At 48.1% G+C, this 20,553-nt stretch overlaps 1 protein-coding gene across 1 annotated transcript in view; it reads left to right on the top strand.

Annotated features, from left to right (window-relative positions):
* The window catches only part of LOC136334482 (BOS complex subunit NOMO1), a 55,828-nt gene that overhangs the window by 19,177 nt on the left and 16,098 nt on the right, over positions 1-20,553 (top strand). Inside the window, exons 10-20 of the mRNA XM_066274757.1 lie at positions 1,301-1,406; positions 1,597-1,747; positions 6,443-6,617; positions 8,634-8,775; positions 9,790-9,921; positions 11,071-11,207; positions 12,740-12,827; positions 15,834-15,897; positions 16,922-17,017; positions 19,353-19,571; positions 19,663-19,745. Coding sequence (XP_066130854.1) covers positions 1,301-1,406; positions 1,597-1,747; positions 6,443-6,617; positions 8,634-8,775; positions 9,790-9,921; positions 11,071-11,207; positions 12,740-12,827; positions 15,834-15,897; positions 16,922-17,017; positions 19,353-19,571; positions 19,663-19,745 — 1,393 coding nt within the window. The remainder of the gene's footprint in view (positions 1-1,300; positions 1,407-1,596; positions 1,748-6,442; positions 6,618-8,633; positions 8,776-9,789; positions 9,922-11,070; positions 11,208-12,739; positions 12,828-15,833; positions 15,898-16,921; positions 17,018-19,352; positions 19,572-19,662; positions 19,746-20,553) is intronic.

The following is a 20,553-nucleotide window of genomic DNA, read 5'->3' as shown; positions in this document are numbered from 1 at the left end:
GCTTCAGGGGGCTTGCAGCGAAGAGCGGGAGCAGGTGAGTGGGGAAGACGTTCTAGATCATGACCAAGTGCAAGTTTTTGAACAGAGAGATGAAGGGAATTTCAGGAGTGAGGGGGCCTGTAGCTACCTGAGGTCAGTCTTATGCTTCACTATATTCCTCACATGTGATTTAGTGCCTGGCACATCGGAGGTACCTAAGAAAAGTGTTGAGTGGATATGTGGATTAATAAGCGAACGAACCACATCTTTTTAGAAGGATCCAGTGCTGTGGCATATATGCATTCATTCATTCATTCATTCATGCATTCATGCATTCAGGAGTTACTTACTGAGTGCCTTCTGTGTACCATGTGACTAAGACAGAAAAGGTCCCTGTCTTTATGGACCTTACATTCTAATAGGAGGTAGAAAAACTAAGAAATCAAACAAGGACATTTCAGATATTGGTCATGTTTTTGATTAAGCTCATAAAATAGGTTCATGTGATGTACAGTGACTGGCTGGGGTGGGAGGCAGGGACTACTGAGATAGGGTAGTCAGGGAAAGCTTCTTGGAGGTGGTGATGGTTTGAACTGAAACCGGGCTGAGGGAGTAGCTGGTGTAGAAGGCCCATGTGGGGAATGCATGTGGTGTACCCGGGGGGTCACCCTGAGGAACCAGGGTCCGTGTGGCTGGAACATGGTGACTGCAGAGAGGGCACAGCCCTGGCATCCGGAGTGGGGAGAGAAGACACAGGAGCCAGGCCGAGATCTGCGGTCAGTGCAGCAGCTGGGGTTGAGTGAGGCGGTCTAGGTGGAGTTTAGTGCCGACTTGACTTCAGGTTGTGATGGAAAGAGGCGGAGGGCTTGGGAGACGTTGCAGAGGTGGCATCTACGGGACTAACTGATGTTGGAGCGTGAGGGAGTCCGGGGTGATCCTCGGGTTTAAGCTTGGGAGACTGGAGGACGGCATGGCTCACCAACATGGGGGCGTCTACAGGGGAGGAGGCAGGAAAGGACCAAGGGGAGGGAGCCTCTCCCCAGTCCGACTCGATGATCTTTAACTGGGGAAGCAAATCCATAGGTCTGTTTGATTTGACTGTCTGACATACATCAATGTGTTGGGAATACAAGGAGGAGGACAGACGTGGGGAGCGTGCTGCCAGTGGGCAAGCACGTGTCTGGGGAGTTGGGAGGGAGCCGGCTGGCGTGCGGGGCGGGGAGGAGCCAGTGTGGGCAGAGGGGCTGAGCGGCGGCGTGAGTGGCACAAAGGCTTTTGCAGCTCAAGCACGAGAACCTTCTCCCTGTTCTTCATCTTCTAGCCCGTGTTCCATGTCATGGGATTCTCTGTCACCGGGAGGGTCCTGAATGGGCCCGAAGGAGAAGGTGTTCCGGAGGCACTGGTCACTCTGAATAACCAGATCAAAGGTGGGCAGACATGTTGGCCCCTGCGGCTGTTTGCCGCTGCTAGTTTTTGATCACAGGGACAAGTGGAAGTGAAACAAACCTTAACGACCCTGTGAAAGTACACCAGCTTTTTGTCTCACGTATTCCGTGCATAGCGAGGGCTGTGCAGTTCCGCTTTGGCTCATCTTTTGTTGGCATGTTTGTTCTACAGTCAAAACAAAGGCTGACGGCTCATTCCGCCTGGAGAACATCACGACTGGCACGTACACCATCTACGCGCAGAAGGAGCACCTCTACTTCGAAACTGTCACCATCAAAATCGCACCCAACACACCTCAGCTGGCTGACATCATTGCCACGGGGTAAGGTGATCACGTTGGGCTCTGGGAGCGCCGTGCTTACGTCACAGCCAGCGATGAGCAGAGGCACCTTCCATCTGACTGTGTGTTTCTGCCCAGGAGCTGTGCTCGGTCACGGGCACCTGCCGAGAGAGTCAGGCTGCCTCCTTCAGAAAGATCCGTGCTAAGTCTTACCAGTGAAAGGTACTTTACAGGTTGGATGCTTAAAAAAAGTGATCTTGCTCCAGAGTTCAAATGCATTTAAGTGAGAGGATCTTTTGTGTCTGACTTCACATCTGTGGGAGCTTCCTTGGCTCAGTTCTTGGACTTTGGAAGATGTGATAGTTGGTTGAGAAAGTTTGTTGTAAGGTACTTGGAGCCATTGTCATGGTTATCCCTGCTCTGTTGAATTTATTGTATGTGATGGGACCTCCTGGGGTTGAATTGATGCAGTTTTATTGGCTAATGTGTGGTGCAGAGAACCCAGGCCTGGGAGTCAGATCGCAGATCTTCCTCACACCCTGTGTAACCTGTAGAAGGCAGACGATGCTGTCTGTCTTGAGCCAGAAATAGGTGCTCAACAGACAGCAATTTAAAAGAAGAGGGGCCATCTGCTTGGAGCGAGGCAGCATGGACAGCGGTGTCAGCTGCTGAGCACAGGTGCGGCCAGCAGTGTAAAGTTCGGTGTTGCTAGCATGGGGGTGCTGGGCAGGCAAAGGGTGGGCAGCCCCTTCACACCCGAGTGGAAGAACAGGGCCTTTTCCACTGGAGTCACGGGGCCGGTGAACGTGGGAGTGTGGCAGTCACGTGGTTAAACTTGTGTATTCAGCTAGGCCGTCTGGCAGCATGGTGAGGGATGGCTTTGAAGGGGACAGGAGGCCTGAAAAGGCAGTTGGTGAGAGCTTGCCTTATAGGAAAGTCAAGGACAGATGGGAAGAATACTTAGGGGCTCTCACTTTGAGGGGCAGGATGACTGTGGTGGGGCAGGGGCTGTGGGCAGGGAGAGGAGCCAGTTAGATGATGAGCATTCAGTTTTGGGGTCTGTTGACCACTAGGTGGCGCTCTCCAATAGAGTCTCGGCTTGATGGTAAATGCTGAAGATTTGGCTGCAGGTGGCAGCCGGAACCTTGAATGTGTAGGAGCAGGTAGAGTTGGGGAGTCAGTGGACAAGATGAGGTGCTGGTGTTTGAGGGGGGCCTTAAGAGAACCTAGGCTGGTGGGCTTCAGGGATGAGTAGTGCCCGCCGGGCAGGCAGGCCTGGCAAACTGAACTGGGAAAACACAGTCCGTTGGCTTGGTCCCCTGCGACGGCTGCCGTGACCATTTTCTGTAGTCGGGTGGAGGGTCAGGGTTAGGGTTCAGTGTCGAATGGGACATCAGGAAGCACGTCACCCGTGGAACAGTACTGTGTCTCTGTCACGGAGCCTTAGAAGATGATTCTTGGACTTCAGTGCCCCCACCCCATAAAGGTTTTGGAACAGCTACGCTGGGTGAAGCACTGACGTAAGTGCTCGGGGTACAGCAGTGAAACCTAACATTCCAAAGGCAGGACTTGGTCGTCCTGGCAGACAGACTCCAGGTGCGTGCGTTTGGGGTTCTCAGTTAGGGTAGGTGTTGTACCCAGGAGAGACCAGGTGCTCGAGAGGATTTATGTAAATTAGGAGCTCTGGAAGCCCTCTCTGGGTCGCAGAGACCTTCTGGAGGACTAAAAGTTAGCGAGGTGAAGAACTTCCCAGGTAGAAGGAACAGCGTGGTCCCAGGCCTGGACGGGAGAGAAGGGAGCTCCCTGGAAGACAGTCCGCAGGCTGGGGCAGTGGCTGAGGGAGGAGAGCTCTGTGACCTCGGGCCAGCTTGTGGAGATGGGCTTTGCCCCAAGTGCACTGGGAAGCTGTTGAGTTTTCAGCAAGTGAGCGATATGGACCAGGTCATTTTAGAAAGCTTTTTCCCCTGGCTGCTGTGGAGCGTGGATCAGAGGGAAGGCAGAGTCTGTAATGGAGGGACTAGACAGGAGGCGACATTTGTCTGAGGAGATACGCTGGGGCCTGGGGCCTGGGGCCTGGTGCTGGCAGGGAGAGGGTGAGAAGCAGAGTGACAGGCAGTGTGGAGAGAGAATCCACAGGTCCTGGGCCTCTTACTTGAACACTCGAATAAGATGGAGGAAGTGCTGTTCACAGAGATGGGGAAATAGATTTAGATTTATTGTCTTTAAAGTGGAACATTTGAGTCCAGGGAAGAAAAACATTTGTTGAGTATCTTTGGAAAAATTCATTTTCCTTCTGGACCAACCCAGCACATTTGCCTTTTGATTCATTGCTATTTGTTACTTTAAAAATATCTCAATTTATTTGAAAAAACAAACTCTTTGAGTTCTGTCCAAATGACTATAAAGATATAGTTATCTCCCAATGCACCAAAACAACCAATTTCTATCCATAAATTATTAAGCCCTGCTGAAAGAATTTATTGACAGAAATCAATTTTTAAAGGCTTAAATATAACAAATACTCCCCTAACAGTTGTGGGGTTTTTTTTTTTTTAGTTTATTTTTCTAAACTAAACCAATTGAGATTTAGTTAGACTAAACCAGTTGAGATTTAAGGTAACTGGACATTTCTCTTTTTAAAGAATTTAATTTTTAATTATAGTTGACATACAATGTGGACACCTCTTTAATTAGGAATGTGAATTAAAACAGATCTTATGCTTAGAATATTTAACAGTTAGAGAGACAGGGAGCTTCTGGTTAGAACAGATAAGGTGACATTTCCCCCCGACGTGGACAGGAATCAGGAGACGTGGGCGGTCTTAAGAGTCATTTCCCGATGTCCTCTTGTCCCTTCCTTCTCGCAGTGTGCAGCAGGGGAGCCTGAGAGCCAAAGCGCCTACCTTTCCCTCTGCATCGGTAGCCTGCACACTCTTTCTCTACAGGGCCAGAGAATAAACATTTGATGCTTCATGGGCGGTACGGTCTCTATGATGGAACGTGCCATAGAGAATTCCTAAAAGAAGCCCTAGCCAGATGGCTCAGCTGGTTAGAGGGTTGTCGGGAAGCACAGAGGTTGTTGGTTTGATCCCTCTGGTCAGGGCACATACAGGAATGGATTGATTTTCCTCTCTCTTTCTCTTTATTCCTTCCTCTCTTTCTAAAAAATCAAAAAAAATAAACACATCAAAAAATAGAAAAAAAAAGAAAATTCCTAAATGAGTAGGTGTGGCTTTGTTCGAATAAAACTTTATTTAGGCCACTGAAGTTTGAATTTCATATATTTTTAATGTGTCACAAAATAGTCTTTTGATTTTTTTTTTTCCATTTTAGCCCTTTATAGATGTGAAAATAAAAGTGTAAGACCCATCCTTAGCTCGGGTCCATACAAAAAGACGTGGCTGGCGGGACCTGGCCTGTGGGCCCTGGCGGTGGGCCCCACACTAGACTGTGGGCTAGGGTGGCCGGCCAGCCACTAGGAAATGCCTGTTTGGTGTCGTTCCCGATTCCACACACACAGTCGTCCACCACCGGCCACTAGGAAATGCCTGCTGGGTATCGTTCCCGATTCCACACACACAGTCGTCCACCACCAGCCACTAGGAAATGCCTGCTGGGTATCGTTCCCAATTCCACACACACAGTCGTCCACCACCAGCCACTAGGAAATGCCTGCTGGGTATCGTTCCCGATTCCACACACACAGTCGTCCACCACCAGCCACTAGGAAATGCCTGCTTGGTATCGTTCCCGATTCCACACACACAGTAGTCCACCACTTGGTTGTCCCTTCTGCTATTTTTATTTGCGGAGGAGTAGGTCTTCCATCATTCAGTGTATCCACAATTATCTGATGTTGAATCCAACACTTTATTATCTTTCTGTCAAAATCAACAACTGATTTCTATCTAAAACGATGCTTTAAGATTAGAAAAGCTGACCTTCAGTCCGCGAGGGAATAATTGTGGCCGTCGGCTGTGGTGTCTTATTGTATGTACTCTAACATACCAACCGGCCGTCACTGAGGGCGATGGTCTGTGTTGGTCTTTCTCAGGGAGTGGCTGTGCCTTGCGTGTGCCTCCTGAGACACACTTTGGAGCACTTTACCCACTGCCCAGGTGTCTCCAGTCTGAGTCATTACCGTAATGGGGCTTGTCGATAAGTTGCTTTTCTGGCTCCTAGATCCTAAGGAATTCCGCTTTAGCTTTGCATTTCTTTTTAACTTAATTACCTTTTCTGTTCAGACCTCCCAGATTGCTCTTCCTCGCCGCGTGTTATATGCAGTCCCAGGCGAGGAAGGTGTCTCTGCTCACGCTGCCTTGCTTTATGGCCTGGGAATGCCACACTCGTAGGCAGCTTACGGCTCTTGCTTTTAAGCACTACTCGCCCACATTCTCAGCCTGAGGCTGCTCCACTGTCAGCAGTTCAATTACCTGAAACATTTTTTTATCATCTACAGATTTTCTGAAAATCACTTCCACAGTGGGGGACTGCCAGATGTCACCCAGAACACACACACAGCCCGTTCCCGCTCTGCCTTTTCCCAGCCTCAGAGAGAGGTCTCATCTTTCCAAAGGTTGCTTTTAAGACGGGAGCCATCTGAGCCGCATTCCTGTCTGTTAAGATTGAACTAGTCTCAGAGCCAGGCTGGGAGACGGACACGTAATTGTGGCTGATAAGCACCTTTCCTGTCGTAATTGAGTTCTCATGCTGGAATGAATGGTTCCCTTGTTGCAGGTTCAGTGTCTGTGGCCAGATATCAATCATTCGCTTCCCTGACACTGTCAAGCAGATGAGTAAATACAAAGTTGTCCTGTCATCTCAAGACAAGGACAAGTCTTTGGTCACCGTGGAGACGGATGCTCATGGATCGTTTTGTTTTAAAGCAAAACCAGGGAACTACAAAGTCCAGGTATGATGAACTTTGTTCCATTTAAGATATTTGAAAAAAGAACAGTGATTTTTTTTTAAATTTTTATTTATTTATTTATTTTTTACAAAGACAGAGAGTGAGTCAGAGAGAAGAATAGACAGGGACAGACAGACAGGAATGGAGAGAGATGAGAAGCATCAATCATTAGTTTTTCATTGCGCGTTGCAACACCTTAGTTGTTCATTGATTGCTTTCTCACATGTGTCCTGACCGCAGGCCTTCAGCAGGCCGAGCAACCCCTTGCTGGAGCCAGTGACCTTGGGTCCAAGCTGGTGAGCCTCGCTCAAACCAGATGAGCCCGCACTCAAGCTGACAACCTCGGGGTCTCAAACCTGGGTCCTTCCTCATCCCAGTCCGATGCTCTATCCACCTTGTCAGGCAGCAATGATTTTTTTTAAAGGGTTATTATTAGCCAGAAAGGTTAGAGAAGGAGCATTTCCATTCCCAAATTCTTCTTTTGAAGTCTTCACATTTCTGCATGGCACTGTTAGTAGAGCAGACAAGCAGCCAGTTTAAAAACGATGCAACAGGCCTTTCTCTTTTCCAGTGTGATGCTTATTAGGGATTAGTATCAGGCTGCCCAGTCATGCCTCCACCTTCTCAGGTTGTGGCTGCTGCAGGATACCCACGAGTCCCAAAGGAAATAAACATGAACTCTTTATTGATGGCAGCTTAGTAGCTTCCGTAGTGCGTGGCTTCTGGAACGTGAGGCCCTTTCCTGCCTCTCCTGGAAGTGGAGCTGCTGGGCAGGGACCTCTGGTTCCTCTGTCCAGGCAGGTAGAGGAGCTGGGGAGACTCTGGCCCTTGGGCTTCCCGTAAGGGTGAAGGCCTGAGCACAGATGAGGCTGGCGGGCAGGAGACAAGACAAACAGAGGCCAGCCCACTGTGCTGTTCAGTGCGGGGCCCCGCCCACGGGGAAGACCGTGGCTCAGTGAATCTCAGACCCTTACCCATTAAGTCAGTGGCTGCTCCTCCTCCCTGAGAAAGAACAAGTGAGGCCAGGAAGTTTGCTCTCCTATAGGGCAACTGGGATCTCCCTCTGAGGACACAGGGTGGAGAACAGTGGTCTTCCTGCTTCCATCACACAGTGTGCTGTGTGGGCTGACAGCTCGTCTACTAGACAGCAGCGTCTTGCAAAGTTGGCTACATTAACAAGCCTTTGGGAGCCCTTTCAGAATGATTAGGGCCTGACTGGTGGCGGCGCAGTGGATAGCGTCGGCCTCAAACATTGAGGTCCCAGGTTCGAAATCCTGAGGTCGCCGGCTTGAGTGCAGGGTCATCGGCTTGAGTGTGGGATCATCGATATGATTCCAAGGTCACTGGCTTGAGGCCAAAGGTCGCTGGCTTGAGCGAGGGGTCACTGGCTTGGCTCGAGCCCCCTGGTGAAGCAATCAGTGAACAACTACAGTGATGCAACTATGAGTTGCTGCTTCTCGCTCTCTCTGCCTTCTCTCTCTCACAAAATCAATAATAAAAAAAAGAATAATGATCAGGGACTTAAGTATGCAAGGAAGGGCAATTCTGAAATGTCATCTCAATTAGGGATGAAACTGCCTTCTCTCCTAATCCCTCTTGTTAGCCTGAGAAAGGCCCACAGAAGAAAAGGAAGAAGAAAATGGCCTGATTTCACTATTGGGCATGCACACAGCGTCTGCAAGTTTATAGCTTATGCCCTGCCTGAGCGCAAGCCGGGAGAAGGGTCTGGGGTTCAGTATGCCGTGATGGACGACACGTGTCTCTGTGGGGAGTTACGCCCGGCAGGCTTCTGTGCATCCCGTGACACTGCTGGGCGTGAGCTTTTGATATCTGACTAGAAATGTGTTGCCTTCACGCAGGCTGCTTGCCTATTTGTTGTGATTATAAAACTCAGCCTAGAAGTGAACCTTTGTCCTTCAGAATGTCGTGAGCCTTGGGCCCAGATGCTTGTCCTGGGGCCCTGTAGGCTGGGGGAGCAGTGGCCCTGATATGGTGGCTGGTGTCGCCCTGTGTTCACAGGTGGTGGTTCCTGAGGCAGAGAGCAGAGCGGGGCTGACATTGAAACCCCAGACGTTTCCTCTCACTGTGACGGACAGGCCTGTGATGGACGTGGCCTTTGTACAGTTTTTGGCATCGGTTTCTGGCAAAGTCTCTTGTTTGGGTAAGATGTCCATTGAAAGCAAGAACAGACTGTTTCAAAGAGGCAGGCGGGTAGCGGTTGGTTTGGTGAGCTTTTCCTCCCTGGCAGCATTGAGGAGGCAAGCAGAGACTGCTCCTGGGCACGGGGTGTGACGTTCCCATCGCACCCGTTCCTTTCGGAACCACTGCCGCAGCGAGCCGCAGAAACGTTTCTCCTGCAGAGTCCTTAGGCTCCGAAAGTACACGTGGGTCTCTTTTTTCTTCCTATCTCTGAAAGGAAGATGGAATTAGGCCCAGGCATCAGTCCCAACTCTGTCACCTACCAGGGGTGAGACCATAAGCATTTATTCGCCCAGCCTCTGTTTTTCTTTGTTAACTGGGAGTGCGACTGCTTCCAGAGGGTTTTAATGAAGCTTGAATGTGACCAGCAAGAGGCAGTGTAGCATAGTGACTACACAGACTGGAACCATACTGCGTGGGCTGAATCTTTGCTGTGTGACCTGGCCATTTATTTAACCTCTCTGTGCTTTGAATCCCTTCTCTATAACGTGGAGATGATAACAGTACCTGCCTCATAGGCTTGGGTGTGTGTGTGTGTGTGTGTGTGTGTGTGTGTGTGTGTCTGTGGCCTTTAGAAGTACCGGGAACACAGCAAGAAGCATTTAAAGCTTTGCTATTATTAGTAACATTATCATTATCATGATAAGGGGCCCAGTTCTGTGCCTGGTACAGAGTGGGCATTAATTATGGCTTCATCACCGTTTTCTCTTTTCCTCTGGCTCCTCTTAGTGCACCTTAAATACTGTTTTCCCCCTTTCAGTAAATGGGGTGCTGCTTTCACCCTTGGTGCTTTTCTTACTTGGTACTGATGACGTGCATGAGGTCACTTTTTAGAATAAAGGAACTGCACGTTAGCTTTAAAGGGACTCTGGCACTACCCTTCAGGAGACAAATGTAACTAGCACAGAAGTTGAGGGTTTGAAAGCGTGCTGTGGTTCACGAGGGCAGTCCAGTGAGGCCCCTGTCTTCTCTGCAGATACCTGTGGCGACCTGCTGGTGACCCTGCAGTCCCTGAGCCGCCAGGGCGAGAAGCGGAGCCTCCAGCTCTCCGGCAAGGTCAACTCGATGACTTTCACGTTTGACAATGTGCTTCCCGGCAAATACAAAAGTAAGCCCCTCAGACAGCCTCTCCTGGCCCTCACACGCTCTTGTCTTTCTAAATATTCTAAAACCAGGCTGCCAAAGTGCATCCCAACTGTATACCTTTTTTATTTGACTCTTCTTTGGCCTTTGATGTTGACTGTGCTTTATTCAGCATCGGGCAGTAGTGCAGGCGGGCGCTGAGTGAACCTCTGGGAGCTGACTGCTACCTTATCAGAGGAGCCTACACACTCTCTTTCGGGAAGGTGCCCTCATTCGTGCCATTTTCTATCTAAGTGCTGGAAAAGAGAGTGTGAAATAACACTCTGTGTGTTCTGCCACTCAGCAGCGTGACGTGGCAGTCCCTGAGACTCAGTTTTCTCGTCTGTAAAAGAGGAGTAATAATTTCATAGGCTTTGTGCAGACGAAAGGAGTGTGAGACGAAAGGAGATGCGGTTGGTCAAGCCCATGCACAGTGCCCGGGGAGCCGTGGGCGCGGCGGACGCGGTTCCCTTTCCCGGCCTTGCTCAAGAAGCGAGGCGCTGCCTGAGTCCCTGCTCTTCCACGGCCCGGCGTGGAGCAGCTGGCATGCCAGTGAATGTTTCCCACGTCCACTGCTTTTTCTGGGGACTTACACTTTCCATTATATCAGGTGTTGGCAAACTATGACTAAGAGCCAACAGCCTTTTTCCATACATTCTTATTTGAACAAGCCGTGCCTGTTTGTTTATGTATGGTCTCTGGCGGCTTATGCGCTGCACACAGAGTTGAATAGTTGGGACCCTGTGGCCTGCAAAGCCGAGAATACTTGCTCTGTGGCTCATTACAGAAAAAGTTTGGTGATCTCTGAATATCTGTAGCCTGATGTTTAGACATAATTGAAATTTTTTCTTGGTGATTTAAATGGCTTTCGGTTTCAATTTTTTTTTTTTTTTTTTAGTAATTTCTTCCCAGCATTTATGCATGGGTGTGTTATGTGTGTGTGAGATAGTTATTGCTATGTATATCTACACATATGTATGTCTACTTAAATATTTAAATAGACATATGTGCATATTTAAAATGCGTATCTATATATACATATTTTTAAGAAAAATTAGTGAGTCCATTACAATTGTTTCTGGTGGCGTTGCGGCAGTGGCCTCCGCCCACCTCTCTGTGTCGTGTGCTTTCCCAGTCAGCATCATGCACGAAGACTGGTGCTGGAAGAACAAGAGCCTGGAGGTGGAGGTTCTGGAGGACGACGTGTCCGCGGTTGAGTTCCGGCAGACGGGCTACATGCTGCGATGCTCCCTTTCTCATGCCATCACTCTGGTACGCGCGGCTCCCAGGAGCCTTCTTCGGAGGGGCACTCGCCTTTGGGGAGCAAGGGCTAGCGTGCCAGGAAGACTGTAACTGTGGTCTCTGCAGATTTCCTTTTCTGCCCCTCCACTCCGCCACCTAATACGGGAAGCGTCATCGGGAAACATTGAAAGTCCCTCCGGGGAAGATGCCTTTATGTGGGAGATTTTCTGGCTTCACGCTGAATTCTAACTTGGGTAATTTGGGGAAGCCATTGACGTAGTGCAAAGTGCAGTGGTTTTGTTGCCTTGGGCTACTTCATTTACTGTTTCTGAGCCTCAGTTTTCTCCTCTAAAATGAGGGTCATGATATCCACTTCTTAAACTTACAGGGAGGTTTAAGTAAAGCTTTTATGCCTATAAAATTCCCTGGGCATATATTGCTTTTATTTATTAACAGGCGCAGCTGAGTCAGTTTCTCCAGGTCATTTATTTTGGTTCAAAGGACAGAGCTCTTAGACAGGATCTTATTCACTTGGCCTGATAGGGAGTGCACCAGGTGGATTTCTGGAAAGGGATTTCTGTGCAGATCTATTAGGTCCATTTATGAGTTTTATGTAAGTTTTTGACTTAAAGCAATGGGAAATGTCATTTGCAGGTGCCAGGAGAGAAACTGAGGCAAATGGCAATTAGGTGATGTCTTATGTTAGACACGGGAGGAATTGAAGGTGGAGTTTCCATGGTGGTTGACTGCTGTGGCTGCTTAACTACATATGCTCAACTAACAACTTTGTTCCAGGAAACGGGCTAATTAATTTCCAATTGAAAATAAGTGAAACCGTTTGGGAAACCATTCCTTCCCTTAAATCCTTTCATGTATTTCTCTTTTCCTTAGAATAAGACCCATATTCCTTAACAGTGGCCAACAAGGCCCTCCCCTAACTCCCACCTTTCCTCCTGCCACTCTGCCTTGCTCGCCGACCCCAGCACCCCGGCCTTCTCCAGTTCACAGAAAGCTCGTTCCTCCTCTGGGTCTTTGCACGTGGTCGTCCCTCTTCTTGGAATGCTGTGTCTTCTCCAGAAATGCTCGTAGTTGGTTTTTCTCATTGAGGCGGCAGCCCAATGTTTCCTGCTCAGGAGAGGCTTGCCTGAAGCCAGCAAGCTAAAGACACCCCCACAGAGATCACTCTATATCCCTATCCTGTTTATTTCCCTTGTAGCTCTGTTACTTACTAGCTGAAATCCACTAATTTCTTTGTTGACCACAATGATTTTCTGTCCACCTGCATGAGAGTGTAAGCCACCTGAGAACAGGAGCCTTGTCAGTGACCAAAGCCCGGCTCTGGGTCTGTCACTTAGCAGGTGCTCAATAAATATCAGTGGACTGAAAGGAAAAGAGCATGTTTTAGTTCGAAGTTTCTGAAGGTTTTTAATTTTCCTGTGGCACCCAACTGCTCGAATGATTAATGGGCAAAACAGATGACTGGTTCTGAAACAGAAATATTATTAATCATCTCGTGTCTCCATCTCCCCCAGTAAGTCATTGTATTGGCTTTGGTCTCTTAGGAATTTTATCAGGATGGAAATGGACCTGAGAATGTGGGGATTTATAACCTATCCAAAGGAGTCAACCGCTTCTGCCTGTCCAAGCCTGGTGAGTCCCAGAGGATTGATGTGCTACACGTTAGGGGGACAGAAAGGCGCCGGAGGATGGTGTTAAAGGCACTTTTTCCTACATCAGTTCTACATATTTGCATCAAGCTGTCGATTTTGGTTGGGATCAGCGTGCTCTTGTTTTTCTATCTCTTTCCTCTGGCGGGAGCTGTGTTTTTACCCGAAGAGCTGGAGCTGGGGACTGGCAAGTCTTTTGGGTTTGAGTTGGGTTGAGACCACTGGACCCTTTCACTTGTATTTTTCACAATTTATTTTTCAATTACAGTTGACATATAATATTAGTTTCAGGTGTATAGCCAAGTGATTAGGCCCTTTCACTTTTTAAAAATATCATACCATTGGCCAATGATTTCTCCTTAAGAGCCATCTTTTTAAAATGAAAATTGGGTCATCTCCCACCTTGCTTAAAATACTTTGGTGGCTTCTTTCTCTTTTTACAACTTTGAGATGCAATTTGCAGACCATAAAATTCACCCATTGAAAATGTACAATACAATGATTTTTTGGTAAATGTACCAAGTTGTATAACCCTCATTATAATCCACTATAGAACATTTTCATCGCCCAGTAATAATTTTCATGCTTGTTTATAGTTAATTTGCTCTCTAGACAGTAATCATTTTTTCGTTTTTATGGATTTGCCTTTGTTTGGGACAGTTCATATAATTGAAATCATACTGTACTGGTATTTTGTCTGGCTCCTTTCACTTGGCATAATGTTTTTGAAGTTCATCATAATGTTTTGAAGTTCATTTGTAGCATGTATTTGTAGTTTGTTCCTTTTTATTGGTAAATTGTATTCCATTGTGAGGGATACATTCACATTTTGTATATCTGTTCGACAGTTGATAGATACTTAAATTGGTGGATATTTCCACTTTTTGGCTATTCTGAATAATGTTGCTGTGAACATGTGTGTACAGGTCTTTGTGTGGACATCTGTTTACATTTTGGAGGGTAAATGCTTAGGAATGGAATTGCTGAATCATATGGTAAATTTATGTTTACTTTTTAAAGAAATCACCAAACTGTGTTTCAGAAAGACTGAATGTATCATTTGATATTCCCACCAGCAATGCATGAGTGTTCCTATTTTTCCACATCTTTACCAACATTAGTTACTGTCTCTCTTTTTTACTGTAGCCATCTTGGTGGGTGTAAAGTGATATCTCATTGTGGTTTTATTTTGCATTTTTCTAATGAGTAATTCAGTGACTTCGCTTGGTTCTCAAGATAAAATACAGCATCTTTGTCCTGACCTTGAACCCCTGTATGTTGAGCTTCCCTTCTCTCCACGCACTCTGTCCTCATGAGTTTCAGTTAGGATGTGTCTGGCTGCAAGTAACAGAATCAGTACAGTGGTGCCACCAAGAAGTGGTTCTAATTTGGTGCAGTAACAAAGTCTGGTAGCATGTGGCTACAAGCGTGGGTTCAGTGACTGGTAGATGTTAGAATTGGCATGTTTGTGATTCCTTTAGCCTTTTCCCTTGTATTTTTTCCTTGTGTTTTCAAGGTAGCTGCTGTTGCCTCAGAAAACTCATGTTTAAGGTAGAAAGACTAGGAGAGGGATAGGCAAACGTTTTCCATGCCCCCTTTTCCAATAAACTTCCTTTGTGTCTCATTGGCCTGACCCAGGTTGCACGGTCACTTCTAGCTGCAAGGGAGGCGGGGACAGTTGAATATGTTGCTGAGGCTGGACACATTGCCACCCTAAACGTAACCTGGGTCTGGTGTCAAGGAAGGAAGGACAGCTGTTGGGGAAGCAGGGAGCAAGCCCGTGGTTCAGTGGTCTCTGCGACAGTGCTCTCCCTGTGCCTCTCACCCCCTCCCCCCGCTGGGCCTTCCTGCTGTCACGTCTGAGTTCAGATAGTACTTTCCTCCAGGGTTACTTAGATCGCCCCGTCATGCTGTTGCTCATAGCGCTCAGTTCTTTCTTTTGCTGCACTTAGCATAGTTGGTGTGCACACCAGGTGGTGACCGCTGTCAGACACCTCTCCTTCTGAGGACAGTAAGCCCCGTGAGGGCAGGGCCATATCTGTTTCCTGCTGTGTACTAACCAGTGCCTAGCACGGTGCCTGGCTTGTAGAAGATGCTGGTGCACTAATATCTGTCAAATGAGGCCCAGGCCACATAGTTCGGTTGGTTAGAGCATTGTCCAGATATGCAGAGGTTGTTGGTTTGATCCCCGGTCAGGGCACATACAGAAATAGATTGATGTTTCTGTCTCTTAAAAAAAAAAAGTGAATTAAAAATATATATATATTTGTGAAATGAAAGACCAAACAAAATGGAGAAACCTAATCATTTTGTTTTCTACTAGGAGCTGCTCTAGGGCTTACTCTGTGATGCACACAGCAGAGCTGGCTTGCATTCATGTCAGGTTTTGTAGGGCACGTGGCACAGATGTAGGTGAATGATCACTTGTGGGGAATACGTTGTCAGACTTTGCTCCTTCCAGAAACTGACGGTATTCCTCCTGCAAAGGACGTGCGCCCCTGATTCAGTCTTACCCGGCATGCACTTCTGGCAGAAAGTGTTTTCTGTGATTGTTTTGTAAGTTTCTGGGCCTTTCTCTGCCCCATGCCCCATTTTGGGAATATTTATAGGCAGGAGTTCGGGCTGTGGTTATCTTTGGAATTTTGAACAGAATCTCTGAAGAAGAAAATTCTCAAAGTTACAGTAGAAATGTATTTCCTGTTCCCTCCTGTGCACGTGTCGCTTGGCGTGGCCTGCGTGGATGAAACCACTGTGGGTTGTTAAAGTGTAGAAGTGAAAGCCCTGAGCGTGGCAGCAGGCCACCCCGGTTCGGGTCCCGGGGAAGGCGCCAGTGGCGGCGGCAGACGCGGCGTTTCTGAGCCCGGCGCTGCACGTCTGTGGGATGTTGCGCGTCTTCTCCGGAGCCGCTGCCTTCGGATTTCGCAGGCTGGAGCTGCTTGGCATAATAGACGCCCTTGTCTGAAAATGACTTTTGCTTTCCTGTCTGCAGGCGTGTACAAGGTGACCCCGCGCTCCTGCCACCGGTTCGAGCAAGCCTTCTACACCTATGACACGTAAGCCGGTGTGCACTGCCCTGTGCTGTTTGTGTGGCTTCTGTAGAGAGTGAGTGCGCTTCTCCTCTTCAGTCTTCTGAGAACAAGAGGGATTTTTTGTAGTTTTTCTGGAAGAGGGACGGTCAGGCGTTAAAAAGAGTTTCTAGATAAAGATTTTGAGCTGCTTGGCTGAAGTTTTTTTTTAATTAAAATGAAAAATTTTTTTTCATTACAGTTGACATTTAATATTATATTAGTTTCTGGCGTACAGCGTAGTGGTTAGACATTTACGTAATGTGTGAAATCTCCCCGCAGTAGGTGTTCTGGCCACCTGGCACCGTCCGTATTACTGCAGTATTATTGACTCTGTTCCCTAAGCTGCACTTTCCATCCCAGTGTAACTGCCGACCTCTACTTCTTAGTCCCTCCCCCTTGTTCTCTGTATTTGTGAGGCTTTCTGTTTTGTTTGTTTATTTAGTTTTTTACACTCCACATGGAAGTGAACTCATAGTATTTGTCTTTCTCTGTCTGATGTATTTCACTTAGCATAATTCATGGGTAAGTCACTGAGAAAATGGAGATAGAGTCTCTTCCCCAAGAGTTCTGTAAACCGAGGGAGAAGGCTGTGGTTTTGAAGTGGATTAAATGCAATTTTTTATTATGTATTTAAAAGTTTTTTCCCCCGCAAACTCCTGACTTCCGCATACCAGACTGACTATCTACTGAGCAAACCAGCCAGGGCCTTTTAAAATTTTTAAATATTTTTAAAAGATAAATTTTCCTCTAGCCCTCGCTGATGGAACTTTCTTAATCTCAGGGACCCACCATTTCCATACTTTTATACATGCTTGTGGGTGTCACTGGGAATTGGAAGTATAAAGTTTTGGAGTAGAGAATTAGTTTCTTCTTTAAAACAGTGATATCTGTATTTCAGGAGTTACTTCAGCCCAAAAGAAGAGCAGTTCCATAAAGTGTGTCGTTTGTGACCTTTGAGAATGACCCGGTGATACTGCTAGTGCTTTCTCTCCACTTCTTTGATTTATAGGTCTTCACCGAGTATCTTGACATTGACAGCCATTCGCCACCATGTCCTTGGAACTGTCATCACTGACAAAATGATGGATGTCACTGTGACTATCAAGTAAGACTCGAGTTCTGTGGTGAGCTGAGTGAGGGCTGTGGGCGAGGCCTGGGGCTTCTCTAACAGACTCTCTGGAAATTAGTTTTGATTTTTTATTTCTGGGTGTTTATACAAATGAACTTCTCTCTCATACTATGTGCTGTAGCTGTAAATTAATAGCAGCCTGATCCTTTCCTTTTGTGATTCAAGAATTAACTTTGGGTGAGGAAGAGCCCCTGACAGCTCGTTTCAGTGTCTTCAATTTCTGTTTGAACTCTGTACTTCCTGTCTTTGCTAGGGGAAACATATCTCTGGTTTATTCATTGTATTTCAAGTATTTTAGCAAATTCAAAAATATTGCTTATTTTTCTTAGACCTTTTTTTCTCAAAGGCTTGGAAAATGGAGATAGCACCTGACACAGGAAAGACCGTGAGAGAGAAAGGATACGCAAGTCTGTCCCTCACGGGGTCGGGTTTATGTGAATGTCACCTTTGAGGGGAGTTTTTGCAGTGCAGTGAGATGCATCTGACACCCTAATTTTCCCGAGAAACGAAAGAGTTTTGGCAGCATGACCGACTTTGTCAAATTCAGTGGAAATCCGAGGAACTTTTTCTGCCCTTACCCTAGTTGAAGTTGCCTGTCCACCTCGTCTCCATCATTCTGTCTACCACCTTTCCACCGTCCCTCCTTTCAGAGACTGTTTCTCGAGAGTCTTCAGTGTGACTGGGCGTAGGCCACCTCCTGCCCTAGTCTCATGAGGGAGGCACCTAGTCCAGGAATCAGACACAGAATTGGAGAATTATAAGTGTGATAAATCCTTTGACTTGATTTTGTCAGGGTTGGGGGGGTGTTCAGGAGAGGAAAGTTGGGAGGGGCCAGCCCATCTTAAGCCAGAGTGAGCTTTTAATAGTATTATCCTACTGTTCCTCTGCTGAAAACTCCGGAATTACCCATTCTGCTCAGAATGAAATCCAGGGTCTGCACCGAGGCCTGGGCAGCCTAGCCTGGCATCTGCTTCCCCCGAGAACTGTCTGACCCTTTCCCTGGCCGCCTGGGCTCCTCCTGAGCATGCCGAGGGCACGCCCCCTCCAGGGCTCCACGGCTCTGCACTTGCCCTCCCTCTGCTTGATCGAGGCACTCTCACTCAGAGAGCCACGTGGTCTCGTCTCCTCCTTCAGGTCTGGGCTCAGGGTTTCCTGCTCAGAGAAGCCTTGGCCGGCGCCCTGAAAAAGTAGCACCCCTATACTCCCAGCACCCTCCCCTTCCACGCTCCTTTATTTCTTCATTGTACTTGTCATGTGACGTCGTTTTTCCTTTTGCTGTCTGCCTCTTCCCACTGGAATGTGTGTGGGGGATGTTGTCTGTGCTCCTGTGGCTGTCTCCCAGTGCCCGGCTGTCTAGCTGAGGATGCGCTCAGTAAAGGGTGCACAGGACACAGAGGATGGTGGCGTGGGCAGAACTCCCTGTCCCTGGGGAGTCCGATGTGTTCCCACTGAAATGTGTGTGGGGGATGTTGTCTGTCCTCTGTGGCTGTCTCCCAGTGCCCGGCTCTCTAGCTGAGGATGCGCTCAGGAAAGGGTGCACAGGACACAGGACGGTGGCGTGGGCAGAACTCCCTGTCCCCGGGGAGTCCGAGGTGTTCCCACTGGAATGTGTGTGTGTGTGGGGGATGTTGTCTGTCCTCTGTGGCTGTCTCCCAGTGCCCGGCTGTCTAGCTGAGGATGCGCTCAGTAAAGGGTGCACAGGACACAGAGGACGGTGGCGTGGGCAGAACTCCCTGTCCCCGGGGAATCTGATGTGTTCCCACTGGAATGTGTGTGGGGGATGTTGTCTGTCCTCCTGTGGCTGTCTCCCAGTGCCCGGCTGTCTAGCTGAGGATGCGCTCAGTAAAGGGTGCACAGGACACAGGACGGTGGCGTGGGCAGAACTCCCTGTCCCCGGGGAGTCCGAGGTGTTCCCACTGGAATGTGTGTGTGTGTGGGGGATGTTGTCTGTCCTCTGTGGCTGTCTCCCAGTGCCCGGCTGTCTAGCTGAGGATGCGCTCAGTAAAGGGTGCACAGGACACAGAGGATGGTGGCGTGGGCAGAACTCCCTGTCCCCGGGGAATCCGATGTGTTTTCATTAGGTCAAAGAGTCAGCAGTATTTCATTCCAGCCCAGATTGACCTGATACTACCATCATGCAGAAGTTCAGTCTTTATCTTTTAAAAACTATTTTTTTATTCAAGTCAGGAGAAGACTGCCCTGTGGTGTTGTTATCAGGGGTTTGGTTTTGTTACCTGCAGATATGTCAGACTTCCCCCGACGACAGGGACAAGTGACCACATCCTCCGGGCGGCTCCTTCCTTTTCTCCAGGTCTTCCATTGACAGTGAACCCGCCTTGGTCTTAGGCCCCCTGAAGTCCGTGCAGGAGCTGCGGCGGGAGCAGCAGTTGGCCGAGATCGAGAGCCGCAGGCAGGAGCGGGAGAAGAAGGGCAAAGACGACGGCGGTGAGGGAAGGACCAAGCCCCCCGTCCAAGAGATGGTGGATGAGCTCCAAGGCCCCTTCTCCTACGACTTCTCGTACTGGGCCCGGTGAGCTCCCTCGGACTTTTCTCCGCAGTGTCTGATATTCTTCCGGATGGGGGGCAGAGCCAGTCAAATTGAAGTATTTTTATCATTTCAGGTCTGGAGAGAAAATCACTGTCACACCCTCATCTAAGGAGCTGCTCTTTTATCCGCCTTCCATGGAAGCCACCATCAGTGGAGGTAGGTGTCAACTCAGAGCCAATGACACACCTTTGCAGATGTTTCTTTCCTTTCATTTAAACATTTATTCTGTATTGTTACAGTGAAAGTGTCTTTGTAAGGCACATAGATGTTACTATTTGATGAATGAATGAATGAATGAATGAATGAAATCAATAAACATAACTTTGGTATTAGATAGGGGCAATCTTTTTGGAAAAGGACTTGATTTTTCTTGACATTGCCAGGTTGACACCAGAGTTCCGTGAAAAGCAAAACCATCAGTTGCTAAAACATGAGCATTAGTGATCCTATGTCTGAACTGTTCATGATGTTTGTGTTTTTTGGTAAGGGTGCTGGGAGGGTCTTTTTTAGGGCTAAATAATTATAAGTGATTGCCTAAGGAGTATTTGCCTTCTGACTACTGATAGTTGTTTTTTTTTTTAAGCATCCTGGGTTCATGAAATCCTGGGCGTTTCTCTAGTTTGTATTTGGAAGTAGAGTGTGCTGAGCCTGGCTTTCTGGTGGCAGCCTGTTCGGGGCGGTGACCCCTGCTGTGTGGGGTCCTCTGAGGTCGAGCAGGATGGCCTCCTGTCTGCTATGGAGGCACCTCTCCCCGTCTGTGGCCTTGTGACAGGCAGGAGAGAGGAGTGGTGAACACCCAGTCTTTGTTAGGTTTACCTGCTAACGTTGTGGGCAGGTAAATGAGGCCTTTCCAGGATGGAGAGGGGATGGGCCACTTGTAGTTATTGAAGTTTCTGGAACATTAACCTCATTTGGAGGTTAGCTTCAAATCCCTCAGTGTTAGGCCCTTCTTTATCGGACAGTC

Source organism: Saccopteryx bilineata, chromosome 4, assembly GCF_036850765.1.
Source record: "Saccopteryx bilineata isolate mSacBil1 chromosome 4, mSacBil1_pri_phased_curated, whole genome shotgun sequence".
NCBI lineage: Eukaryota > Metazoa > Chordata > Mammalia > Chiroptera > Emballonuridae > Saccopteryx > Saccopteryx bilineata.
Note: the sequence above shows the minus strand (reverse complement) of the source record. Positions and strands in the feature narration are given on the sequence as shown.